Raw genomic sequence first — 25,750 nt, forward strand, 5'->3', positions numbered from 1 at the left:
TTGCCCAAGCTGGTCTCGAACTCCTGGCCTCAAGCGATCCTCCTGCCTCAGCCTTTCAAGGCACTGTGATTGTAAGCATAAGCCACCATGCCCAGTCTACAAATTCTTATGAAAGAGTTTTTCTTTTTTTCTCCTTGACCACCCAGAGCCTACATTATTATAGATCAAGGGAATTAAAAAATAAGTGAATTGTTTTAGTCTACCTTTTCACTGAGATTGTAGACCTTTGAGTAGCATTAGATAGAAATGGAGGAGTGGAGAGGTGTGAGGCCTTGTGTTATGTCTTTGAAGGGGCATTAAGTCCCAAGCCCCTGTGTCACTGAGATAGGAAATCCTCCACGGGCAGCTGCAGTACCCACTCTTGTAACCACTGCTTTGCTTTTATTTCCTTATTTGTTTTTGATCTCTAGAGGAAATCCTTTATTTTTCTTCCCATTCAGAATACATTAAAAAAACAAAGTTTGTTATATGTAACCCAGCAATTTTAGGGGCTTATAGCAAAAATATTTTTTCTTGTGAGTCCAGTAATTTTATGAAACCGTGTCTTGGTGTTGGTTATTCTGGGTTAGCGTTCTTAAATGTGGTTGGCTTTAACAGACTGTCATTTGGGGAGCATGTACACTTAGCCTTCCAGTATAGGGGTCTCGGGGTGGCTGGATTTATTACATAGTAGCTTAGGGCTCTCCAAGAGAATGTTCCAGCAATCAAGACAGGAGCTGCATAGTCTTTTATGACCTCGTCCTGGAAGTTAGTGTCACTTTCACTAATACTTTCTTCATCAAAGCAGTCACAAGCCTGCTCAGATTCAGTAAGAAGTGATACACATCCTAACTTTGGATGAGAGAGTGACAAAGAATGTATGCTTAAAAGCACCATAGACAAATTGTCTAAGCCAGGTGCAGTGGCAAGTGCCTGTAGTTCCAGCTACTGGGAGGCTGAGACAAGAAAATCACTTGAGCCCAAGAGTTCAAGACCAGCTTGGGCAACATACTGAGACCTCGTCTTAAAAAAAAAAACAAAAAAACAAATTGTTTTGGCCAGGTGTAGTGGCTCATGCCTGTAATCCCAGCACTTTGGGAGGCAGAGGCTGGTGGATCACTTGAGCTCAGGAGTTTGAGACCAGCTTGGGCAACATGGCAAAACCCTGTCTCAACTTAAAAAAATACAGAAATTGGCTGGGCATGGTGGCTAACACCTGTAATCTCAGCTACTTAGGAGGCTGAGGCAGGAGAATCACTTGAGCCTGGGAGACAGAGGTTGCAGTTAGCCGAGATCACCCCACTACACTCCAGCCTGGGCAACAGAACAAGACTCTGTCTCCAAAACAAAACAAATCACCATAATATTTGTCTTAAAATTTGCCTGATGTTAAATTTAATTAAATTGGTGAACATACGCTTTAGATTTGAATTTGTAGTTGATATTTGCTAAGGTTATTAAGATTCCCATAGCATAACTTTTTTTTTTTTTTTTTTGGAGTAAACCTTGTTAGAATTGGGGAGGATTATTACTCTTAGTAGCCCAAGTATAGTAACAAGTATTAAGGTGACTTTGTAAAATATGTATACTTTATATTTACATATATATTTGTAAAATATATGTAAAATACATACATAATGACATTTGTTTACAGATGAAAATTGCAAGTAAAATCTGAAATATTTCTCATTAAAGATGTGAAGAAATATGAGGCAGTGGCGTTATTTTTTGCACAATAATTTCAAACTATATTCTGTATTTAGATTTGTATAAGTGAACCAACGTACAGTGCTTTGACTTTGTTTTCATAGTACATGAATTAAAGTGTATTACGTGGACATATTGTGTCATATAATAAGCAAACTGTTCAGAGTAGAGCATTTTAATATTATATCTAATCTGCCTTCTAATAAATTAGTTTTAATTATTTTTTAAATCAAGATGGTTTTATTTGAAAGCATTACAAAATTTTTGAAATGCAGTTTTAATCTTAGAATGTTAACTTAGATATATATTTTTTTCTTTTGATATTTTGTTTTATTTACACCAAGAAAACCCTACTTGGGAATCTTCACTTATTATTCTACTCAATCTAAATAAACGGTCATGTAGAATTACACAGCCACAGAAGAAGCTGCTATAAGTAGCATCTTTTACAATGTTTAATTTTAGAGCCTACCTAATTCTGCCAAAAATTTTTAGAATACAGCAAAAAAAAACCTTACAAATTAAAAATTATAGTGATATTTATCTAAAATTTTTATTTACAGGTAAGCTTTTGGGTTGTTAGAGAGATTCTTCATGCTCAAACATTAAAAATTAGAGCAGAAGTTTTGAGCCACTATATTAAAACTGCTAAGGTAAGAAAAACTTGTGTTTTTATTTTTGAGTTCAACCATTCATAAATATTTGTAAGTGAATAAATATTCATGATGCTTTATTCACTGTTTACCGATACTGGAAAAATAAGGTTCATTTATATAAGTCAGTTTTTAAAATTGGATGCCTACTTTCTCTGCCTTTTTCTTTATTCTTCCTGTTTTCCTGCCCTTTCTTTTATTCTTCCTCCCACTCTCTGAGTAACTGAATTATGTGATCTGTTTTACTGAATAAGTAGACAAAGGTTGGATTACGGTAAAGTATGATATTTATAAAATACTGGACTATTTTGCAGGTGATGAGGAAAGCCATAAGGATTAAGTAGGAGAATACTACTTCACTTCCCAAGTGAACCATGTGAAGAATAAGACTTTATTTTTAAGAGAATGGTATATGTGATGTTGCCACATTGTTAACTGAACAGTTATTGTGTGACATAGATAATAAATACAGCAAGAGAAATGGAGCATGGATTTCAAAGGTAGTTGGAAATTAGAAGGGCGAGACAGGATATTCTACAAAGGATACCAAGATTTTATTAAAACTTGTAACAACTCTGAATTTAGTTGTAGGGGCAGAAAGGGGGAGTGAGCTCTTCATGAAGGGTCAAGGCTGGCAGCCATATAACAAAAGACAGGTTAATGAGAGAAAAGCATAGCGGATTTATTACATGTGCATAGGAGTCATACAAAGCATAAACTCAAAGCAGGGCCAAATGGTTGATGCCTAAATATCTTCTTCACTGGGGAGAGGAGAGTTTTTGGGGAGGAGGTGCATAAGAGTAAGTGATTTTCAGGGAAAATGAATGAGCCCAGAGAACAAAGTCCTGAGACCAAGTTTCCCTGAGCTCTGGGAGAGGTGGCATTACAGGTTATGGGAGAGCAAAGGGAGAAAAACATATTAAGCAAAGACAGATACCTCAAGGAAATATCTCAGATAATCTCAGAGCTACCCTCAGAAAGAATAGTTGGGGTAGCCTATGGTTGAGTGGTTGAGTTAATCTTTCCTAGATCTAGACAAGGGAGAGGGTGCTCAGAGAAAGCCTAGCTGTTCATTTCACCAATATAGATTCTACAGATGCGAATCTCCTCTACAAAAGGCAGCTTTTCAGGGCTATTTCTGTCTGTAGGCCCTCTGAATAGCCATCTCAAAATATGTCAAAGAAGTATATTTTAGGATATTTTTGGTTTCCTTTAAAGTTCACTAAAAAGTATGGTAATTGTAGCCACGTTCATTCGTTACTCTTGTAATAAATACATAACTTTCCTCACCTGTGAATGAAAGAAGACAGAATAAAATGAGGGTACTATGTTTACAATTATTATGAGTTATAACTCTTTCCTGTTTTCCTTAAGAACATGGGAGCAATTGTGTTCTAACATTCTGTGGCACTAGGTGGCAGAGCTAGCCTTCTACAATTTTGATATTTTGCAAAAGTGTCAAAATATTTTTTTAAAATTCTTTGTGATGATATGTTAGATAAATACTTTTTTTTTTTTTTTTTTTGGAGATGGAGTTGCACTCTGTGGCCCAGGCTGGAGTGCAGTGGCGGGATCTCGGCTCACTGCAAACTCTGCCTCCTGATTGTACAGGTCTACTGTACAATCTACTGATTGTAGATGTTAACCGCATCTACAAAATATCTTCATGGCAACACCTAGATTAGGGTTTGATTAAATAACTGATACTAATAGTCTAGCCAAGTTGACACATCAAACTTACCATCACATAGATACAGAAGAATATAAGAATATTTAAAGTATCAAAAGAATGATAATGTGGATACCCATGCACCCACTGACCACTGGAAATTTTCATATACCTCTTCATATGCCACCTCCTTCCCTTCTACTACAGTGGGAACCATTGCTTTGAATTTTGTTTTTCTTTTACAGTATGTATGTTTCTGAATTATATATTGTTGCAAATACATGCCTTTGGATTTTGTTTAAATTGAATTATTCTATATTTATTTTTGTACTTTCATAACTCAGCAGCATTACTTAATGGTTTTGGGAGTAGTTCTGTTATAGAGTATCCTGTTTGTACATATCACAGATTATTCAGTGTACTTTGGATTATTTCCAGATTTTTGCTATTATAAGCCCTGCTGCCATAAGCATTCTTGTATGAGTCTCTTGGTGCTTATGTGACGATTGATGCCCTAGAAATACAGAGTTCGTACTAGCAGTGAAATTACTGAGGCTCTCTCTCTTTTGTTTAGACAGGATCTTGTTCTGTCTCCTGGGCTGAAGGCCAGTGGTGTAATCCCAACTCACTGCATCCTTGACCTCCTGGGCCCAGGCAGTCTTCCCACCTCAGCCTCCCAAGTAGTTGGGATTACAGGCATATGCCACCACCCCTGGCTAATTTCTGTTTTGTTGTTGTTGTTGTTTTGTAGAGACAAGGTCTCATTATGTTGCCCAGGCTGGTCTTGAACTCCTGTACCAAGTGATCCCCCCATGTTGGCCTCCCAAAGTGCTGGGATTACAAGTGCAAGCTACTGTACCCGGCCTCTCATCTCTTTAACTTTGTTATAGATAACCTCCAAACTGGTTACATTTATATATGCTCACTAGCAATGTATGAAGATGCCTGTTGCTCTACATCCATGTCACCATCTGATATTGTCAAAATTTTTCATTGTTGCCAATTCTGGTGGATGTGAAATGTATCTCGTTTTAGTTTTAATTGCCTTTCATTGAATCCAGTAGGAGTGAACATCTTTTTTTAAATTGGCCATTTAGGTTTTCTCTCTTGAAAGGTCTGTTTAAGATTTTTCAGCAGTTTTCTATTTTGGTATTGGTCTTTTATTTTGTGTGTGTGTGTGTGTGTGTGTGTGTGTGTGTGTGTGTGTGTGTGTGTGTGGTTTTTTGTTTTGTTTTTGTTTTTTTGAGTCTCACTCTGTCGCCCAGGCTGTAGTGCGGTGGTGCAGTCTTGGTTCACTGCACCCTCCACCTCCTGAGTTCATGTGATTCTCCTGCCTCAGCCTCCCAAGTAGCTGGGATTACAGGCTCACACCACCATGCCCAGTTAATTTTTGTACTTTTTTTTAGTAGGACGGAGTTTTGCCATGTTGGCTAGGCTGGTCTTGAGCTCCTGACCTCAGGTGATCCGCCCACCTCAGCCTCCCAAAGTGCTGGGATTACAGGCGTGAGCCACCGCACCTGGCAGTCTTTTATTGATTTTTATAGGAGTTCTTTATATAACTAGATGCTAGTTCTCATAAGCTTTGCGTGTATCTTCCTATTTGTGGCTTGTCTTATCACTTTTTTCATATTTTCTGATTTATATGTTCTTAATTTTGGTAGTCAGATTTACTGATCCTTAATTTCTGTCTTGGTCTGTTCCGGCTGCTGTAACACAAATACCATAAACTAGGTGGCTTGTAAAAACAAACATTTATAAACAATAAACATTCTAGGGAACTGTGAGAATTAAGTCCAATGTCAAGGTGTCAGCAGATTCAGTGTCTGGTAAGGGCCCATTTCTCATAAGGCCCTTTTATGTTACAACAAAGTTCCTTCAAGCACTTTCCCAAACAACATTTTCTCCGTACTGCCCTGCCAACACACCTCACTGCCACAGTATAGATGAACACTGTTCTGGGAGTTTATATAAGTGGGATCCTACAGAAAGCTGTTGCTTGTGGTTGGCTACTCTTGCTTACCATGTTGTTGAGATTCATCCGCGTTGCATGTTATCTATAATTCTTTTATTGCGAAGTAGATTTCCAGTGTATGGATATTCCACAGTATATCATTTTCTTATTAATGCACATTTGTTTTTACTTTGGCTTTTATGAATAAAGCTGTTATGAACATTTTTGTGGAATATGCATTGAGTTTTCTTGTATTATACCTAGGAATGGTGGACTTGCTGGGTTATAGATTAGGAATATGTTTTAACTTTATTAGAAACTTCCAAATATTGTTATTTTCCAACATAACCCTGTTGGTTTTACCACTTTAAATTTAAGTCAGCAATAAGAGTCTTCCAGTTACTCCACACATCTTGCCAGTACTTGGTGTTTAATTTTTTTTTTTAATTTGGCCTTTCTTTTGGGTGTGTAGTAGTATCTTACTGTGGTTTTAATTTGTATTTTTCTGATTATAGTCATGGTTGAGTATCTTTTCATATGTATGTGGACCATTCAGGTATTTTGTTTTGTGATACTATCTTTTCCAAATCTTTTGCCCATATTTTTAATAGGATTGTTTGTCTTACCAAGTTGTAGGGATTTTTTTTAATGTATTCTGAATACAAACCCTTTTCAGAAATATGTATTTTTTCCCAGTCTGTGACTTGCCTTTTTATTTTCTTAATGCTGTCTTTTGGTTAGTGAGCAGAACTGTTCAGTTTTGATGTAGTCCAATTTGTTATTTTTATCTTTGTGGTTAGTGTTTTTTGTGTCTTGTTTAATAAATCTTTTCCTAATCCAGGGTCATAAAGACGTTTTCCTTTGATCACTCCTAGAAGTATTATAGTTTGAAGTGGTTTTTTTTGGAGATGGAGTTTTGCTCCCGTCACCCACGCTGAGGCAGGAGAATCGCTTGAACCCGGGAGGCAGAGGTTGTGGTGAGCCAAGATCGCACCACTGCACTCCAGCCTGGGCAACAGAGACTCCGTCTCAATTTAAAAAAAAAAGAATATCTAATTGTGCTAATTCCATTCTTTTCTCTGTTTAACTGCTTTGACATTTTGGTTGGAAATTACTTGATCAAATATGTATAGGTATATTTCTGTTCCGTTGATTTATTTGTCTGTTCTTATTCTAATATCTCTTTGTCTTAATTACTATAGCTTTGTAGTAAGCCTTGAAATCTGATAATGTTCTAGATTTTTTTTCTTCTTCAAGATTGTCTTGGCTGTGCTATCTCCATTTTGTATCCGTAGAAATTTTAGAAGTAGCCTATCAATTTCTGCAACATGGCCTGCTTGCATTTTTGATTGAGGTTTTATTGAACTTATAGATCACTTTGGGAAGAATTGATAACAATATTAAGACTTTCAGTCCACAAACATGATATACCTTTGTTTAAGTTTTTTAAAATTTTTCTCGGCAGTACTTTATTTTCAGTGAAGCACTCTTGCATATTGCATATCATTATTTCTAGTAGACAGCCAATGTTCTGATATTATTGTAAATGTTTTTTCGTCTCATTTTCTAATTGTTTGGTACTACATATGCGATCGTGTTATCTGAAAATAAAGGCAGATTTGACTTCTTCCTTTCTGACTTTTCTACCTTTAGACATTGTATCTAAAAGAATGGTAGAGACTGGAGTAAATATTCTCTTCTCCCAAGGGTGGTTAAGCCCAATCCTCTGTGAGGGAACGAGAATGAGAAGCTGATTTTTCTGGCCGGGCATGGTGGCTCACGCTTGTAATCCTATCACCCTGGGAGGCCAAGTTAGGCAGATCACCTCAGGTCAGGAGTTCGAGACCAGCTGGTCAACGTAGTGAAACCTTAAAAAATACAAAAATTAGCCATGCGTGGTGGAGCTCACCTGTAGTCCCAGCTACTCGGGAGAATCACTTGAACCTGGTAGGCGGAGGTTGCAGTGAGCCGAGAGCACGCCACTGCACTCCAGCCTGGGCAACAGAGCGAGACCACGTCTCAAAAAAGAAAAAAAAGAGAGAAACTGATTTTTCTGATCCCATTAGGAATTGAGGTGGATAGGGTTGAGTTTTAGCTTTAGATAGTTTCAAGTCACCTCTAGTCACAAATGACTCAGGGCAAAATCTGTACTTTGTATGGTACAGGCCCCTTGCTCTAGTAGGACCCTGGGATCTAAGTCCCAGAGATCCCTCTCTGCTTTCTAACCCAGATGTCAGCCTCCAGCACTGACACACAGTAAAGAAAGTTCCATTAGGAGTGAATCGGTGGACACAGAGCCAACTCTAGGTTTGAAACTCCTGCGGATTCTAGTCCGTTATACCAGCCCACAAGGTTGTAAAAGCACTGGTTTCTTCTTACTTTAGCAAAATCTGCCTATTGGAGGCTTCATCTTTGCCTAGCCTTGTAGAGATTCAACATATGCCCTCAGGGGGAAAAAAACTGTTTAAAGGCTGTTGTTGTTTTTTTACTTTGGAATTTAGTTGTTTGTGTTCTTTGTGTCCACAACTCTCCAGTGTTTTTAATAAAATGGTTTTCTTTCTAAGTTTATCTATTTTGTTTTCTTGCCGTTATGGCTTTAGCAATGGTTTCTCATGTTCTACATCTGCTATTAGTAGCAGAAGCTACTAGTTCAGCGTGAGGTTTTTATCGTTTTTCTTTTTTTGTTTTTTTTTTTTGAGACAGGGTCTTCCTGGGTTGCCCAGGCTGGAGTGCAGTGGCACAATCACGATTCATCGCAACCTCTGCCTCCTAGGCTTAAGCAGTCCTCCCATCTCAGCCTCCTGAGTAGCTGGGACTACAGGCACATGCCACCACGTGCCTGGTTAATTTCTGTGGTTGGTTTTTTTTTTTTTTTTGTAGAGACAAGGTTTTGCCATGTTGCCCAGGCTGGTCTTGAACTCCTGGGCTCAAGCAGTCCACCTTCCTCAGCCTCTGGAAGTGCTGGGATTACAAGTGTGAGTCACCACGCCCGGCCTCTGTTTATTCTTACTATGAAGTAGTTATTTGGGCTATAAACTTCCATAACACCCCTCCCCTCTTCCCTTAGCACTAAGATTCAGAACAGGCATTGTTGCCTGGCAGTCTCTTGATGGTGGGTGAGGATTATTTCTATCCTGCCCTTACACTCAGGCTATGAGTCCTTCAGTGTCTCTGCTTTAGGCAGTGACTTTAGGCAATGAGAGTCTCTTATTGGAACCCCTACCACAGGTTAGGCAGGCCCTGGGCAATGTGTCCCCTGAAGCTTGGAAAGCTAACCAGATTTTCATATGTCCTCCAAGGGATTGCCAGCTTTGGCGTTCAGCTTACATCTCTGGATTCTCCTTCTCTTAGTTTTAGGGCCCTAAGTATTCTTAACTTTATTGCTAGCTTTACAGTGAATTTTCATAAGATGTGTTTCATATCTTACCCAGTATTTTAATTATTTTCATTGGAAGAGTAGGTCAAGGTGTCTAATTTGCCAGACTTCTGGTATGTAGCCTTTACTAAATTTTGAATCCATTCCCCCTCTTCAACTCCGCTGACACTGATGTATCAGATCCTTCTTAATCATCTCTCACTGTAGTGTCTGAACTGATTCCCTTCCTGTATATGCCGCCTTCTGCTCCCTGATCTTTCAAAAATGTAGTACACATCCATAATATCTTACCCAAAGCATTTGGGGCCAGATATATTTAGGAATACACTTTTTTTTTTTTTTTACAGATTTTAGAAAGGTGGTGTATGTAGTTCATTTATCATCTGTGGCATTTTCATTGCAGTCACCTCCACCTCCTGCTTATGTAATACCTTGAAATCAAACACATTTAATATTTTTGGAGCAAAACATGTAATTATTCACCTTAAGTGAGATCAATAAAGTCTGTCATTAGCCTCTCATCAGGTTAGATTTTCCCGCCTAGTGAACTTGAGACCACACTTACCAAATAAACAAAACTTTGACTTTTCAGGTTTGAGATCTCAGAATTGCAGATAAAGGGTTGTGAACTGATGCGTGGCATTCAGTTATATCATTCTCAAATTTTAAAATTCTCCAGATCCTCCACTGGAGTTCTTACTGCTCATGAGAGTAAGTCTAGCCTCTAAAGAGGCTTCACATGTGAAAATGGCCCTTTCTGTTTTCTTCTTCTGATACTCTGATACTTCTGATACTCAGCTTCCAGACACCTTCATGCCTTTGTGCTTTTTGTATATTGTAGTCCCTCTTTCTCATAGCCTCTCACTCTCAAGTGTCATTTCTGGAAATCAGAATCTCTCAAAGTTAGAGACTGATTGCTGATTATTCTGTAGAACCCTACATATACTTTTATTTATAGAACGCTATATATACTTTTGTTCTAGAAATATGCAAATTGGATTTGTATTTGTTTTCATGTCTGTCTCACTAGACTGAAGCTTCTTGATAGGTCTTTTTCATTTTTGTATATGCTGTCTAATATGGTGCCTAGTATAATAAATACTTAAAATACATCCGTTGAATGGTTTCCCAGTTAGATCGTATAACCTTGTGTGAAGGTTTATATTATGTTTTGTGTTATTAATTTATTTTGTTTTTATTTGTTTTCTTCGGGCTTTCAATTAAATGCTCTATCCACAGCATTTTCTAGACCTGGGACTTACCTGGTAGTAAGATTAGGACAGTTGTAAAATGACTAATTTTTAGACAGGACTTGCGGGATGTAAGCGTCAGGTAGTATTTAAAAATCTGGGAAATCAGCAATAAATGTTGTGCAGATCTCATGGGAAAGTGCTGGAAACTAGTGTTAGGTAGGAGTTTTCTGCATGCAGACTGTAAAATCAGTGTCTCAGCGTCAATGAAGGAAAAAGGATCTGGGGATTTGGGTAGGAGGAAGCAGAAAATTGAGGAGGACTGTACTGTGAAAGGCAGGTTTCACCATTGCCGTGGAATAATGGGAGTACTGGATGGGAAACCAAATCAGAATCCTGGATGTTGACCCTTTCTTGAAACTTGAAACATAAAGCAGAGGCTTAGTAATAGTTCAGTATAAGGGAGACTGTTTACTAGAAACCAGCTTTCGTGATCATACCATGTAAACTTGATAATGAGGCATAACCTTGGTTTTCTTAATATATTACTCAGCTAGAAGTAGATTTATTCCCAGAGCTTGGGGACAGTGCCACAGTATAACATGTAAGTTCTGTTGTGTACCAAAGCAACTTAGTGTAAACATAGTGGGTACTCTAAAGACAGATCTTAGTAATGAAGGTAGTATATGCTGAACACTACCAGTTGCCAAGATTGTACTTGTTAGTCTAAATTTTTCTTGTATTCATGTTGTTTCTTTTTTATCCCTCTCCCCCATTTTTTTTTTTATCTTCAGAAACTGTATGAGCTGAATAACCTTCATGCACTTATGGCAGTGGTTTCTGGCTTACAGAGTGCCCCAATTTTCAGGTTGACTAAAACATGGGCGGTGAGTAATATTCTTTAGTTAATGAAAGGTTAGATTTCCTGTGGAAAGGAAAGATGTATTCATTTTCTTTGTAATTCTTATGAAGGTCAATATAATGATAATCGATAAGGATTTTTAAATTGCTTTGTACTCTATTCTTTGATACCTACCTTTTTTTTCCTTAAGCAGTGCACTGGGTATAAGGTAATTTTGGGGTGCAGTTTGGTGCTTGGTTTTTGCTCCTTAGAGAATCATTTTTGTTGGAACACTTTCAGTATCTTTGACAACGTAGTGTTTAATATTCAGCTGATGGGAAGGTATAAATACAAAAAAGTTGCATTTAATCATAAAGATTATGCTTTTGGAAAGTTTGAGGAATATCTAAATCGTAGGTTTCAAAAAAAATTTACTGATTTCAATTTCCATTATTAATCTTTTTCCTTAGGAATAATGGAAAACTTGATGATTAACATGGAATTATTTGCTATTGCTGCACATGCTGATACTATTATGTTAATCATATTTGGTTCTATTACTTACACAAGATCAGAGTATGAATTTTGACCTCTGCAAATTTGTGTATTTTCATATTTGAGTAACATGATACTGTACTCAATCTTTTCAGGTATTTTTCATTTAGATTTTATATAAATAAAATTTTATATTCAAATAAATTTATTCAGTACTATTCTTAAATGTTAAAGAGCAATAATTTTGTTTAGAATCTATTACATTTTGTACAAAGGATCAATGTGTTTTTAAGGTCCTGTGCTAAAATCATGACTGACTTTTTAAAACTTTTTTTATTACTAAAATATAACTGTTTTTAATTAACAAAGGGCTGCTTTTGCTTTTTATAGTATCTGAAGAGAGAGATGTTTCCCATGAAAACCAGTGTAGATTTCTATATTGGAAAAACATTAGTATGGAAAAGCTTATGATCCTTTTTATATTTCTTTTTTCTTTTTTATAGAAACACCTGGATGTGAAGAGTTTTCTTTAAAAATTATTTTTAGTAATTATGGCCTTATTATCTTTTCTTCAAATTTGAATTTCGTGGAGGAATGGAAATGATTATAAATATACAGTTATGAATTATATCTTTAAAGTTTTAGGGAAAAGAATTATACTCTGTGGGAAAAAAATTCTATTTTTATTTTTTGCACCCAGGCTGGAGTGTAGCACGATCATAGCTTACTGCAGCCTCCAACTCCTGGGCTCGGAGGATCCTCCAGCTTCAGCCTCCCAAGTAACTGGACTACAGGCACATGCCACCATGCCAAACTAATTTTTTAAAAAGTTTTTATAGTGATGGGGTCTCACAGTGTTGTCCAGGCTGTTTTCAAACACCTGACCTCAAGCGATCCTCCCGCCTTAGCCTCTCAAAGTGCTGGGATTACAGGCATGAACCATTACACCCAGTCCTATACTTCTATTTATGATTTGGTTTATTAATGAGGTACATTTTTCTGAAGTTAATTTTTATTTTCCTTGAAGTTATTTTCATTGCCTCCCTTATATATTTGCATGGAAAATAATAATTGTTATTTGGTAACAGCTTCATTATTTATCTGAATAAAACTTTTGATGGTTTGTATTTTACAATATTTCATACTGCACTATGCACTCTGTAATTGCTTGACATACAGTAGTGAATGATCTAGACAATGTTCGATTCTCATACAGCTAACATTCTGCTGGGGAAAAGTAAATTGCAAATAAATAAATGACTTAAATAGCGATAAATGCTCTGAAGAAAAATAGAAAGGAAGGCAGGACAGTACTGTATGTAACATGGTAAGAGAATCTTTGATAAATGACAGTTCAGTAGAGACCTGGAGGAATTGAGGAAACCTTTTATTTGGATATCTGGGAGAAGAGAGTTCCAAGTAGAGGTAATAACAAGTAAAAAGGCCCAGATATATTCAAATGGCAGAGTGGTCAGTGTTGACAGTAGAATAAGCTAGGAAGGTACCTGGTGGTAGGAGATTATTTCAAAGAGGTAGCATGAATCAGATAACGGAGGTGCTGTTTACTTATATTCAGAGAGGTACAGAGAAGGACCGTTGTGGGCTGGGGTTCTATTTTACACATACTGTGTTTGAGTTGGCTAGTAAACATCCATGTGAACTGTAAGGTCAGAGTTAGATGTACAAGTTTAAGGGAGTGGTTGGGGCTAGAGAGAGATTGTTATAATGATCAGTGTAAACTATTTGAAGCTAGGTGGTAATCACCTAAGGAGGGTGCATAGATGAAAAGCCCTGGGAGCCTCCAGGATTCCCAAGTAGAGATTGGAAAAATGAGGAGGAATCAACAAAGGAGATTACGGGTAGGACACATTTTTCAGTCAAGTAAAGAAAATGTTTCAGTAAAGATTGATCACCTTTGTCAAATGCTACTAATAATTTGAATAAGGCACAAAGTTTGAGATGACCTGACAATTGGAAAGGATTGGTGACCTCAGGAAGAGTGATTTCAGTAGAGAAGTGGGGTGAAAAACTGACTGGAGTTGAGAGAATGGTGGTGAAGAAGTGGTACAGCAAGTATAGAGAATGCTCTTAAGGAATTTTACTGTAAAGGGCTGCAGTGTGGTTTGCAGAGAAATATGGTATCTGGAAGGGAATGTGAGACCAAAGATTTGTGGTATTTTGTTCTGTTTTTGGAAATGGCATCAATGGCAATATGTTTTATGTTGGTGGCAATAATCTAGTAGAATGAAAAAAATGACAAGAGAATGAGGGATTACACCAGTGATACGCTTGATTAGATGAAAGAGAATTAGATATAGTACTCTAGTGTATCAGTAAGAGGTTATCCATTTTAGGCCGGGTGCGGTGGCTCACCCCTGTAATCCCAGCACTTTGGGAGGCCGAGTCGGGAAGATCACGAGGTCAGGAGATGGAGACCATCCTGGCTAACACGGTGAAACCCCGTCTCTACCAAAAATACAAAAAAATTAGCCCTGCGTGGTGGCGGGCGCCTGAAGTCCCAGCTACTCAGGAGGCTGAGGCAGGAGAATGGCGTGAACCTGGGAGGTGGAGCTTGCAGTGAGCCGAGATCGCACGACTGCACTCCAGCCTGGGTGACAGAGCTCTGTCTCAAAAATAAAAAGAATTTATCCATTTTAACAGCAGGGAAGGGAACACATTTAGTTACAGATGCAGGTAAATTGGTAGATTTCGCGGTGGGGTTCTTAGAAGTTCTTCTGATTGTTTTGTTTCCTCAGACATGAAAAAGCAAGGTCTTTAGTTGAGAGTGTTATGGGAGAGGTGTTGGAGGTTTGAAGAAAGAGGAGAGGATATAAAAGTCATCTGGAGAGTGTGAGAGTCCATTAACTAAGAAAACCTAATAGGTTTGATAGACCTTATGTATCTTTAAAATAAAACCAGTCAGCAGAGTTATATATTCTCCAGCCAGGTTCAGATATTCAGCATAAGCTTTCAATAGTGCCAAGAGTTGTGTTTAACCAGAGTTGGGATTTTTTGAGGCTTTTATACCAGAGGGGTTAAGGGTAGCACAAGAGGTGAAAGACAGAAAATATCAGAGTTGTTTTACTGATAGATGAAGAAACTAAACCAAGTAAAAGCAGGGAGATAATGAACAGTGAAAAGGTAGGCTGGTCACTGGTTTGGAAGCCACAGTGGAGTCAAATAATCACTGGATTCAGAATGAGAAAGGGAGTGCAAGCTAAGGGTGGTAGAAGATAAGATCATTGGAGCAGAAGTCCAGAAACTAAGAAACCAGAATATTGGGAGTGTTATCTCCATGAAATGGCAATCACCAAGATTTATGATAAGAATAATTTCAGTTCATGGATTTTTTTTTCTCCAACTACCAAAATCTTTAAGATACAGGGGAAAGATGATTTGTAGATCTATAAATGACAGTAACATTAAGTGTTGTAATCTAGGGTTCTCTTGTTTAATATGATAGCCATTAGCTACATGTGGCTATTAAACTTAAATCACTAAAATTAAATAAAATTAAAAATTTATTTCCTTGATCATACTGGCCACATTGCAAGTGCTCAGTAGTCACATGTGGCTAGTGGCTATCATGTTGGACAGCACAGGCATAGATTTTCACCATCGCACAAAATTCTTTTGGACAACACTGACCCTAGTGCCTTCACCTTAAGAGAAGCTGGAGGATTTTAGGGAGCAGCGTGAGATAATGAGCTGGAAGAAATTGTGAAGAGTAAGGAGCAAAGATTACACCTAACCTACCTCCAGGCATATGTTACAAGGTTTATAAGAAAAGAAAGGGAATGCTTACAGAAAATGTTAAGGATGGGGGTTTTGCAGAGGATGGACGATGAATTCAAGAGGATGCAGTTGGAAAGGTTTGGGATGATTTTGTTTTGTTTTAACTGGTAAAGAGAATGTACCAAAAAGACAACAACATTCTATGTAGGGAAAATATTAGGAGCATTTTCTTTAACATCAAGGAAAAGGATGCTCAATTTCACTGTTGTATTCAACATACAATTGCTATTGTATATGTTTTAATGTTCATAACATCATTATTCACAGTAGTCAAAAGGTAGAAGCAACCCAGACATCTATCAGTGGATGAATGAATAGACAAAATGTAGTACATACATACAATGGAATATTCATCTCTCTTTAAAAGCAATGCAATTCTGATACATGCTGCACCATGAATAAGCCTTCAGACATTATGCTAAGTGAAATAAGCCAGATACAAAAGAACAAATACTGTATAATTCCTGTAATTCCACTTATATGAGGTACCTAGAGTAATCGAATTCATAGAGACAGAATCTAGATTGGTGGTTGCCAGGGATGGGGAGAAATGGGATTTGGGAGTTATTATTTAATGAATATGGAGTTTCATTTTGAGAAGATGAAAATGTTTTGGATATGGATGTTGGTGATATCCTTGAAATGGCCACCTGAAAATGGTTAATTGTATGTTATGTATATATTTTACCACAGGTTTTAAAAAATAGTTTACTTAAAGTGTTTGAATATATGAACAATACAAAATCGGTTATATTTGAAACAACAAATATTATTTAAAAGGACATCATTTACAATATCAACAAAAGAAACAAAATATCAAACAATAAGTGGAATAAAATGTGTAAGACCTATATGCAGAAAGTTATAAAACTTTACAGGAAGTGATTAAAAAAGAACTAAATAGAGGGAGCAATAGCCCGTGTTCATGGATAGAACTATTGGAGTTCTAACCAGTTTTTGGAACTGTAAAATAAACTGAATGTTACTAAATAAATGAATTTAGTAACATTCCAAGATATAAAATCAGCGTACAAAAATCAGTTGCATTCCTGTACATTAATAACGAACTATCTGAAAAATTAAGCTTAACCAAGGAGGTGAAAAATCTATACACAGAAAACTATAAAACATTAATGAAAGAAATTAAATAAGATACAAATAAATGGAAGGATATCCTGTGTTTGTGCACTGGAAGAATTCATATTGTTAAAATGTCCATACAGCCCAAAGAAATCTACAGATTCAGTACAGTCACTATCAAAATTTCCATGACATTTATCACAGAAATAGGAAAAACAGTTCTAAAATTCACATGGAATCACAAAAATCTCAGAATAGCCAAAGCAATCTTGAGCAACAGCAAAACTAGAGACATCATACTCTCTGATTTTAAAAATACACTGTGAAGCTATAGTAATCAAAATATTATGGTTAGCAAAAAATAGACTTGTAGACCAATGGAGCAAAATAAAGAGCCCAAAAATAATGCACACATTTGCAGTCAATTGATCTTCAACAAAGATAACAAGAACACACAATGGGGAAGTGATAGTTTCTTCAATAATTTGTGTCAGAAAAACTGGATGTCCACATGCAAAAGAATGAAACTGGACCCTTACCTCATACCATGTGCAAAAATGAACTCAAAACATATTTAGTACTTAAACATGAGACCTGAAACTGTAAAACTACTGGAAGAAAACACAGGGGAAAAGCTTCTTGACATTGGATCTGGACAACAGTTTTTTGGCTATGACCCCAAAAGTACAGATAATGAAAGCAAAGATATACAAATGGGATTGCATCAAACTAAAAAGCATTTGTACAGCAAAGGAGACAGTCTATGGAATGGGAGAAGATATTTGCAAACAATACATCTGATAAGGGGTTAATATACAAAATACAGTCATATATGGCTTAACGCGCAAAAGAATGAAACTGGACCCTTACCTCATACCATATGCAAAAATGAACTCAAAACATATTTAGTACTTAAACATGAGACCTGAAACTGTAAAACTACTGGAAGAAAACACGGGGGAAAAGCTTCTTGACATTGGATCTGGACAACAATTTTTTGGCTATGACCCCAAAAGTACAGATAATGAAAGCAAAAATATACAAATGGGATTGCATCAAACTAAAAAGCTTTTGTACAGCAAAGGAGACAGTCTATGGAATGGGAGAAGATATTTGCAAACAATACATCTGATAAGGGGTTAATATACAAAATACAGTCATATATGGCTTAACGCTGAGGATACTTTCTGAGAAATGTGTTGTTTGGTGATTTTGTTGTTCAAACATCATAGAATGTAATCACACAAACCCAGATGGCATAGCCTACAATACACCTAGGCTATATGGTAGAGCCTGTTGCTTCTAGACTACAAGCCTATACACCATGTTACTGTACTGAGTAGGCAGTTATAACACGGTGGTATTTGTATATTTAAACATGGAAAAGGCACAGTAAAAAATACAGTATTATAATCTTATGGGACCACTGTTGTGTATGCAGTTTGTTCTTGACTGATAAGTCGTTATGCAGCACATGACTGTATAAGGAGCTCAGACAATGTGATAACAAGAAAACAACCCAATTAAAAAATGGGCAAAGGATCTGAATAGACATTTCTCAAAAGAAGACATACACATGTCCCACAGGTATATGAAAAGGTGCTCAACATCACTAATCATCAGGGCAATGCAAATCAGAACCACATAATATATGATCTCACACCTGTTAGAATAGCTATTATCAAAAAGCCAAAAGATAACTTACAAGTATTGGTAAAGATGTGGAGAAAAGGGAACTCTTGTACAGTGTTGGTGGGAATGTAAATTGGTACGGTCATGGAAAACAGTATGGAGATTCCCCAAAAATAATAATGGAACAATTACATGATCCAGCGATCCCATTTCGGAGTATATATCCAGAGACATTGAAATTGATATGTCAAAGAGATATCTGCACTCCTATGTTCATTGCAGCATTATTCACAATAGCCAAAATATGGAACCAACCTAAATGTCCGTTAGCAGATGAATGGATAAAGAAAATGTGGTTTATATACACAATGGAATACTATTCAGCCTTACATTTACAACAGCATGAATGAATTTGGAGATCATTATCCTCAGTGAAATAAGCTAGATACAGAAAGACAAATGCTGCTGTACAGTTTCACTTATCTGTGAAATCTTAACAGGCTGAACTCATAGAAGCAAAAAGTAGAAGAATGGTTGCTGAGGTGCAGGGGAAATGTTGGGTCAGTAGGTACAAAGCTTCGGTTATCTAGAACAGGGGTAACCAAACCCCGGGCTGCTGACCGGTACTGGTCCGTGGCCTGTTAGGAACCAGGCCACAGCAGGAGGTGGGCAGCAGGCAAGTGAGCATTACTGCATGAGGTCTGTCTCCTGTCAGATTATCGGCAGCATTAGATTCTCATAGGTGCGTGAACCCTATTTGTGAACTGCGCATGTGAAGGATCTAGGTTGTGTGCTCCTTATGAGAATCTAATGCCTGATGATCTGAGGTGGAACAGTTTCATCCCAAAACCTTTCCCCATTCATGTTCATGGAAAGATTGTCTTCCACAAAACTAGTCGCTGGTGCCAAATAGGTTAGGAACCCGCTAATGGAGAGATAATAAGTTCTGGAGATCTAATGTACAGCATGAGGACTGTAGTTGACTATAGTTAATAAGACTATATTGTATGCTTGAATTTTTCTAAGAGAGTGGATCTTTATTTAATTTTATTATTTATTTATTTATTTATTTTTATTTTTTTGAGATGGAGTCTCGCTCTATCACCCAGGCTGTAGTGAGGTGGCGCAATCTTGGCTCACTGCATTCTCCACCTCCTAGGCTCAAGCGATTCTCCTGCCTCAGCCTTCTGAATAGCTGGGATTACAGGCGCCCACCATCTTACCCAGCTAATTTTTGTATTTTTAGTAGAGGCAGTGTTTTGCCTTGTTGGCCAGGCTGGTCTCAAACTCCTGACCTCAAGTGATCTGCCTGCCTTGGCCTCCTGTAGTGCTAGGATTACAAGCTTGAGCCACCATGTCCAGCCTGAGAGAGTGAATCTTAAATGTTCTTACCATACAAATACATAAGAACTAACTAACTTTGTGAGATGATGGATATGTTAATTAGCATGATAGCTTGATAATAATTTCATTTTATATATGTGTGTATTAAAACATTTACACCTCAAGTATATGCAATTTAAATTTGTCAATTATACCACAGTACTGCTGGTAGAAGATTGATTGTAAAGTTTATATGGAAATTCAAAGGTTCAGGAATAGCTGAAGAAGACAGTGGGAGTTGGGGACATAAGCATTTGCCCTAACAGATGTCAGGATATACTATATTCTTTGGACAGTGTATGATTCTTGCAGTTTTAGACATATCTACCAATGAAACAGAATGAAGAACCCAGAAATACCTCCTTGTTTTTACAGGATTCTGATATGTGTATGACAGAGATGGCATTGTAAGTTGAAGAAATGAGGGACTGTTTAATAATTGGAGCTGCAAAATTGGTCACCAGTTTGGGGGGGAAAAAAATGAAATCAGGCCCTTTACACCATTTACAAAAATCCTTATGACGCAAGGGCTTAAATGTGAAATGAAAAACTTCAGTTTTTTAGAAGGAAAAATATATGTGACTATCTCCCTGGTTTGGCATGAATAGATTTCTGGCTTGGGATAAGTAAGGATTTTTTAGATAAGATACAGAAAGCTCCAACAATGAAAGAAAAGATAATAAATTTTGTCATGTTAAAGTAAGAATTTCTGTTCATCAAAAGATATCTTAAAATTGAAAAGACGATGCAGTGGAGGGGAGATACGTGCAACAGTTGTCCAACTAGAATGTGTCCAACACAAGAATTTGCATCCAGAATATATAAAGAACTCTAATAAAGAAAAAAGAAAAAAAAATAGAAAAATTAACATTATAAATGTATTTTGTAGAGGAGAGGATACACATAGAAGCAGTGAAAATGAATGAACTATGGCTTCCCACAACTTCATGGATGAAGTTTTAATATCACAATGTTAATGAACAAAGTAATTGCCAAAGACTAAAAATGAAATAAAAGTTAAAAGGGAATAAAATTTGCGAAAATGAAATAAAATTTGAGGGGAATGATAAACAAAACATTCAGAGTAGTGGTTACTGGTTACCTCTTAAAGGCAGTCAAGGCAATTGGATGGAAGGTGAGTCATGTGTATTTGTTATAAAGTTTAAATCCATTTAACAAAGCCATACCAGGCTCTAATGATAATTGAGTGTCACAAACAAAAGATTATAATTAATCTGCACTCCAGGTCTGAGATAAAGTATTCATTTATGCAGATACACACATTCATACATATTGTGTGAAGATACAAGTCAAGGTGATGAGGAATAATCTGGGAGTTTGTGTTTCCTGAGGTGACTGATGTGAGCAGGCATTCATCTAGGTTTTCCCCCAAAACAGATTGTGGTGGTAAGGTGGTGTCAGATATCTGATCAGGAACATCTAGAATTCTGTGGGTCTCCTATTTCGTTAATACCAATGAAAGTGTGAAGAGCCTTGCCCCTATTTGTCATGCTCTTGGTGCCAAGGACATGTGGAGTTAGAACACTGTGAAGTGTTTTGTCCCCCCCACCCTCAGCATTTTTTGGAGGGGAAAATATAGTAAAGTGACTTCATAAAGATAACATTATAAATATCAAAAGAAAATTTGAAAAGAAGAAAGAAAATCAAGACTTCGCAGTTAATAGAGTTTCTGAGCTATCACTCAGGAAATACCTATATTAACATCTAATGAGTTCTTTACATACATATTCTTCCTCTAGTCTTCTGGAAACAAGTCTCCCCTACCACAACTCGGATTGAATTCTATTTATCTGATTATTGATTTATTAAGAAAATTACAAAATCATGTTATTTTTTATGGGTTAGACCATATAGTTTGTTACAACAGTTCTTTCAGTTGTTTCAGCCGTGGCAAGATTAGTTACGAGTTCCAAGTAATTTGTTTCTCCTGATATTGTGCCAAAGTTTTTGAATGATTGACTTAGGGGAAAAAAAAGGGGGCAGGTTTATCATTATCCCTGTGTCACATAGCTATATTTTGCATATCCAAATACTTCCTTAAGTGGGAAAGAGATAGTTAGATTTGCAGGCAACAAGCAAACATTTGCACCTAATCTTGAGGCTGCTAATCAAGTATCTTAAAAGTGAAGTAAGAGAAAATTGTAAAACCACTGTTTTAGACCATGGAATATCCATCTAAAACATTAAAGCAAAGGACCCCTTGACATTGTATTTTGAAGAGCGAGCGATACTGTTGAAACATTTTTCTAATACAGATTATCTGAAGATAATCTGCATCTTTGAGCCTCTGAACAATAGATCCCAACTGTACTACTTATAATACTAGAAAGAGTAGTAGATTAGGTGTCAGAATACTCTTATCTCCAGAACCAGACTATAAGACCCTGAAAAACAAGGACATACATCTTTGTGAGTGAGTGAGTAACAGAGAGTATTATATTCCACTACTAGTTAACAATCTAGGTTGTGTGCTCCTTATGAGAATCTAATGTCTGATGATCCACTACTTGTTAACTCATACTTTTTTGTTAATCTCATAGGAAAATTAGATGAGACTTATATAGGTAGGAAATGTTTTGCATGCTGTAAAACAACACCAATATTTTAATATGAAATAAAGTGAAATCTTATCTAGTAATGAAATGGAAACTTCATATGTTTAAATAAAAAAAATAATTTTTTCAGTCTTTGGAATGATTTGAAAAACGATTTCCTGAACCTTTTAGTGAACACCATTGTGACTGACTGACTTTGCTTTTTTTTTTTTAACTCCCCTTGATTATTTACATTGATCTCATAGGGCACTTACTACAAATCTACCTCTCAAGTGTCTTATAACAGTATCTTTTAGTTGTGCTGTATGTGATATAGCACTGATCAAAGAGAAGAAAATGGCAGAAATCAAAAAATGTAAGGAATTACAGGATTTTACAGTTATTAGGACTAGCCATGACTAGATTTATCAAGAAAAAGGGTTAATCACAAAATGTGGTGTTTATTTCTTAATGATTACGCAAGAGTGATCTTTATCTTTGAGGTGGCAAGGGACAGTTCATTAAAATACTTGGACATTTGAGCTAAATATGAATGCATAATTTTCCAAAATTAGGAAGGTGATTAATAAAAATTGATTACTTTAAAATAGTAAACATGAAAATGTTATAATTTATTACTTTATGAACATACAAAGGATATCTTACAAATAATGAATTTGGATTATTAATAGATGAATCTGATTTTGCTTTATATACTACAAAGATATAATTAAAGAAGATATAACTTTGAAATTAAAATCCATATTCACAGTAAATGCAACTTCAGTTCAGGTCTTTGCTACAACAAAATGAGATTTGTAAATAACTTAGGTTTTTCTGTTTGTTTTTTAGTTATTAAGTCGAAAAGACAAAACTACCTTTGAAAAATTAGAATATGTAATGAGTAAAGAAGATAACTACAAAAGACTCAGAGACTATATAAGTAGCTTAAAGATGACACCTTGCATTCCCTATTTAGGTGAGTTATGTCACTGTGTGTTTTTTGTTTCTAGTTGTTACTCTTCCTTAATCAGTAATTTATGTGAAATTCAAGGTATTTTTTAAATGTTTGTATCCTTTGGTAAGCTGAAAAAAATTGACTAAAGATAGTTGTTACCCTATTACCTGGAATGTATTTTCATCTTAGCCTTTTGCCCTAAAGGTTTTTCATAGTCTATTGTTTTCTTAGAGTAGGACCATATAGTAAAACATTATTTTTTAACTGTTTTAGTAGTGCTTTTAAAGAATATAATAGTTTGTAATGATGTTTAATACATTAAGGAAATTGATCAAAGTCCTTATATATAGTGAGGAGATATTTTAGTGTGAATTCTAAAGTAGTCTCAATGCATATTGGTCTTGTTTACCAGAATGAAATGAGTTGATTCGCTGTCACAATTTAGCTTCGTGCTGAGACAGTTCTGTATTTCACATCTCATCTAATTAAGAATTTATCTCTTTATTATGTATCTGACAGTGCTTATAAGTTCAAGAAGTATTTAACCAATAACATTGTGAGGTTATTTTTAACAAAGTAGGAATAATGCTTTGTTAGGTGTTTGAATGAAAAGAAGACCCAAATAAATTGTTCTTTTAAATAGATACGTAAATCAGGCATAAGGAAAATATATGATACGTACCTAGCATATATTAAAATGAAATGATTTGATCCTATGTAGAGAGTAATCAAATGATGAAGATTTGGTGTTTTCTGGTCCTCCCCTAGATTTTGTGTTTTATGAAATTACACTAAATTTCAAGATAGCTATTTCTGAGAGTGATTACAGTGTCACCTTGAAGTCTTTACAGTCTCAGTGACTAGAAGACAAAGAAGAGACAAAGGCAGTTGATGCATGCCCATTTAGTTACTATAGAACATCAACCTTACTTTCCCAGAGAAGAGTTTAACTCTTTAGAATATTGTGGGACACCCTAGGATTGCAGAGAATGGAGACCTATTGTGTACCTTGTGTTGAAGGCAGAATACCCCTAAGCATGGTAGAGTTAATGGCCACTGCATCCCAGAATATTTTATCCTGTTTCTTTGATAAACAGCTTAGGACCATAGTAAGCATGGCTCTTATCAGAGAGGCTCTAAGCTGGCTGTTAGGGGAAAGACATTCTGTATGTGCTTTACATTTTTGTGTTGTTGCTGTCATTCTTTGTTTTGTTTTGTTTGTTTTTTGAGATAGTCTCGCTCTGTTTCCCAGGCTGGAGCACAGACGTGCGATCTCTGTTCACTGCAGCCTCTGCCTTCCAAGTTCAAGTGATTCTCCTGCTTCAGCCTCCCAAGTAACTGGGATTACAGGCATGCACCACCACGCCCAGCTAATTTTTGTATTTCTAGTAGAGACGGGGTTTTGCCATGTTGGCCAGGCTGGTCTTGAACTCCTGGCCTCAAGTGATCCGCCCGTCTCAGCCTCCCAAAGTGCTGGGATTATAGGCATGAGCCACCACACCCAGTGTGGTGCTCTGTGTTTTACCATAGCCTTGGCTGTGCCCATGCTTGCAAATATAATTCGAGGAGAGAAGGAACAGGGAATTTTTTCAAAAATAATGCCTTCACAATTCAGAAGAATGTATACTTTTTATAGTGTGAAGAATATTTAGACTGAGAATTGGCAATCCTCAATTCCACAGTGACTCTACAGTCCTAATTTTTCAAGTCATTGAATTTTCTTCTTTGAGCCTTGTTCTCTTTACCTAGTAATAGCATGCATAGGCCGGGCGGTGTGGCTCACGCCTGTGATCCCAGCACTTTGGGAGGCCAAGGCAGGTGGATCACAAGGTCAGGAGATCAAGACCATGGTGAAACCCCGTCTCTACTAAAAATGCAAAAAAAATCAGCCAGACATGGTGGCGGGCGCCTGTAGTCCCAGCTACTTGGGAGGCTGAAGCAGGAGAATGGCTTTGAACCCAGGAGGCGGAGCTTGTGGTGAGCCGAGATCGCGCCATTGCACTCCAGCCTGGGTGACAGAGCGAGACTCCGTCTCAAAAAACAAACAAAAAAAAGAAATAGCATGCATAGGACTAGAATCATGTTCTTCTTAAGGCTGAATGGAAGCATTGTGATATCTTCTTTCTTTTTTTTTTTTTTTTTTTGCAACCCAGTCTCACTCTTGTTGTCCAAGCTGGATTGCAGTGGCACGGTCTCAGCTCACTGCCACCTCCACCTCCTGGGTTCAAGTGATTCTGCTGCCTCAGCTTCCCATGTAACCGGGATTACAGGCGTGCACCACCACACCCAGCTAATTTTTGTATTTTTAGTAGAGGGGGTTTCACTGTGTTGGCCAGGCTAGTCTTGAATCCCTGACCTCAAGTGATCCACCCACCTCAGCCTCCCAAAGTGCTGGGGATTATAGGCATGAGCGATCACACCCGGCTGTAGTGATGTCTTCTAATTAACTTATTTTAATATCGAGAAAACCAAGATCCAGAAAGGTG

General features: G+C 36.9%; 1 protein-coding gene across 3 annotated transcripts in view; it reads left to right on the plus strand.

The window, feature by feature from the left end:
- Positions 1-25,750, plus strand: part of RALGPS2 (Ral GEF with PH domain and SH3 binding motif 2) — a 239,763-nt gene that overhangs the window by 136,910 nt on the left and 77,103 nt on the right. For all 3 annotated transcript variants that reach the window (XM_030935727.1, XM_030935726.1, XM_030935728.1), the window contains exons 6-8: positions 2,250-2,339; positions 11,320-11,412; positions 23,159-23,285. In XM_030935727.1, the coding sequence (XP_030791587.1) occupies positions 2,250-2,339; positions 11,320-11,412; positions 23,159-23,285 (310 nt within the window). The remainder of the gene's footprint in view (positions 1-2,249; positions 2,340-11,319; positions 11,413-23,158; positions 23,286-25,750) is intronic.

This window comes from Rhinopithecus roxellana, chromosome 8, assembly GCF_007565055.1.
Source record: "Rhinopithecus roxellana isolate Shanxi Qingling chromosome 8, ASM756505v1, whole genome shotgun sequence".
Classification (NCBI taxonomy): Eukaryota; Metazoa; Chordata; class Mammalia; order Primates; family Cercopithecidae; genus Rhinopithecus; species Rhinopithecus roxellana.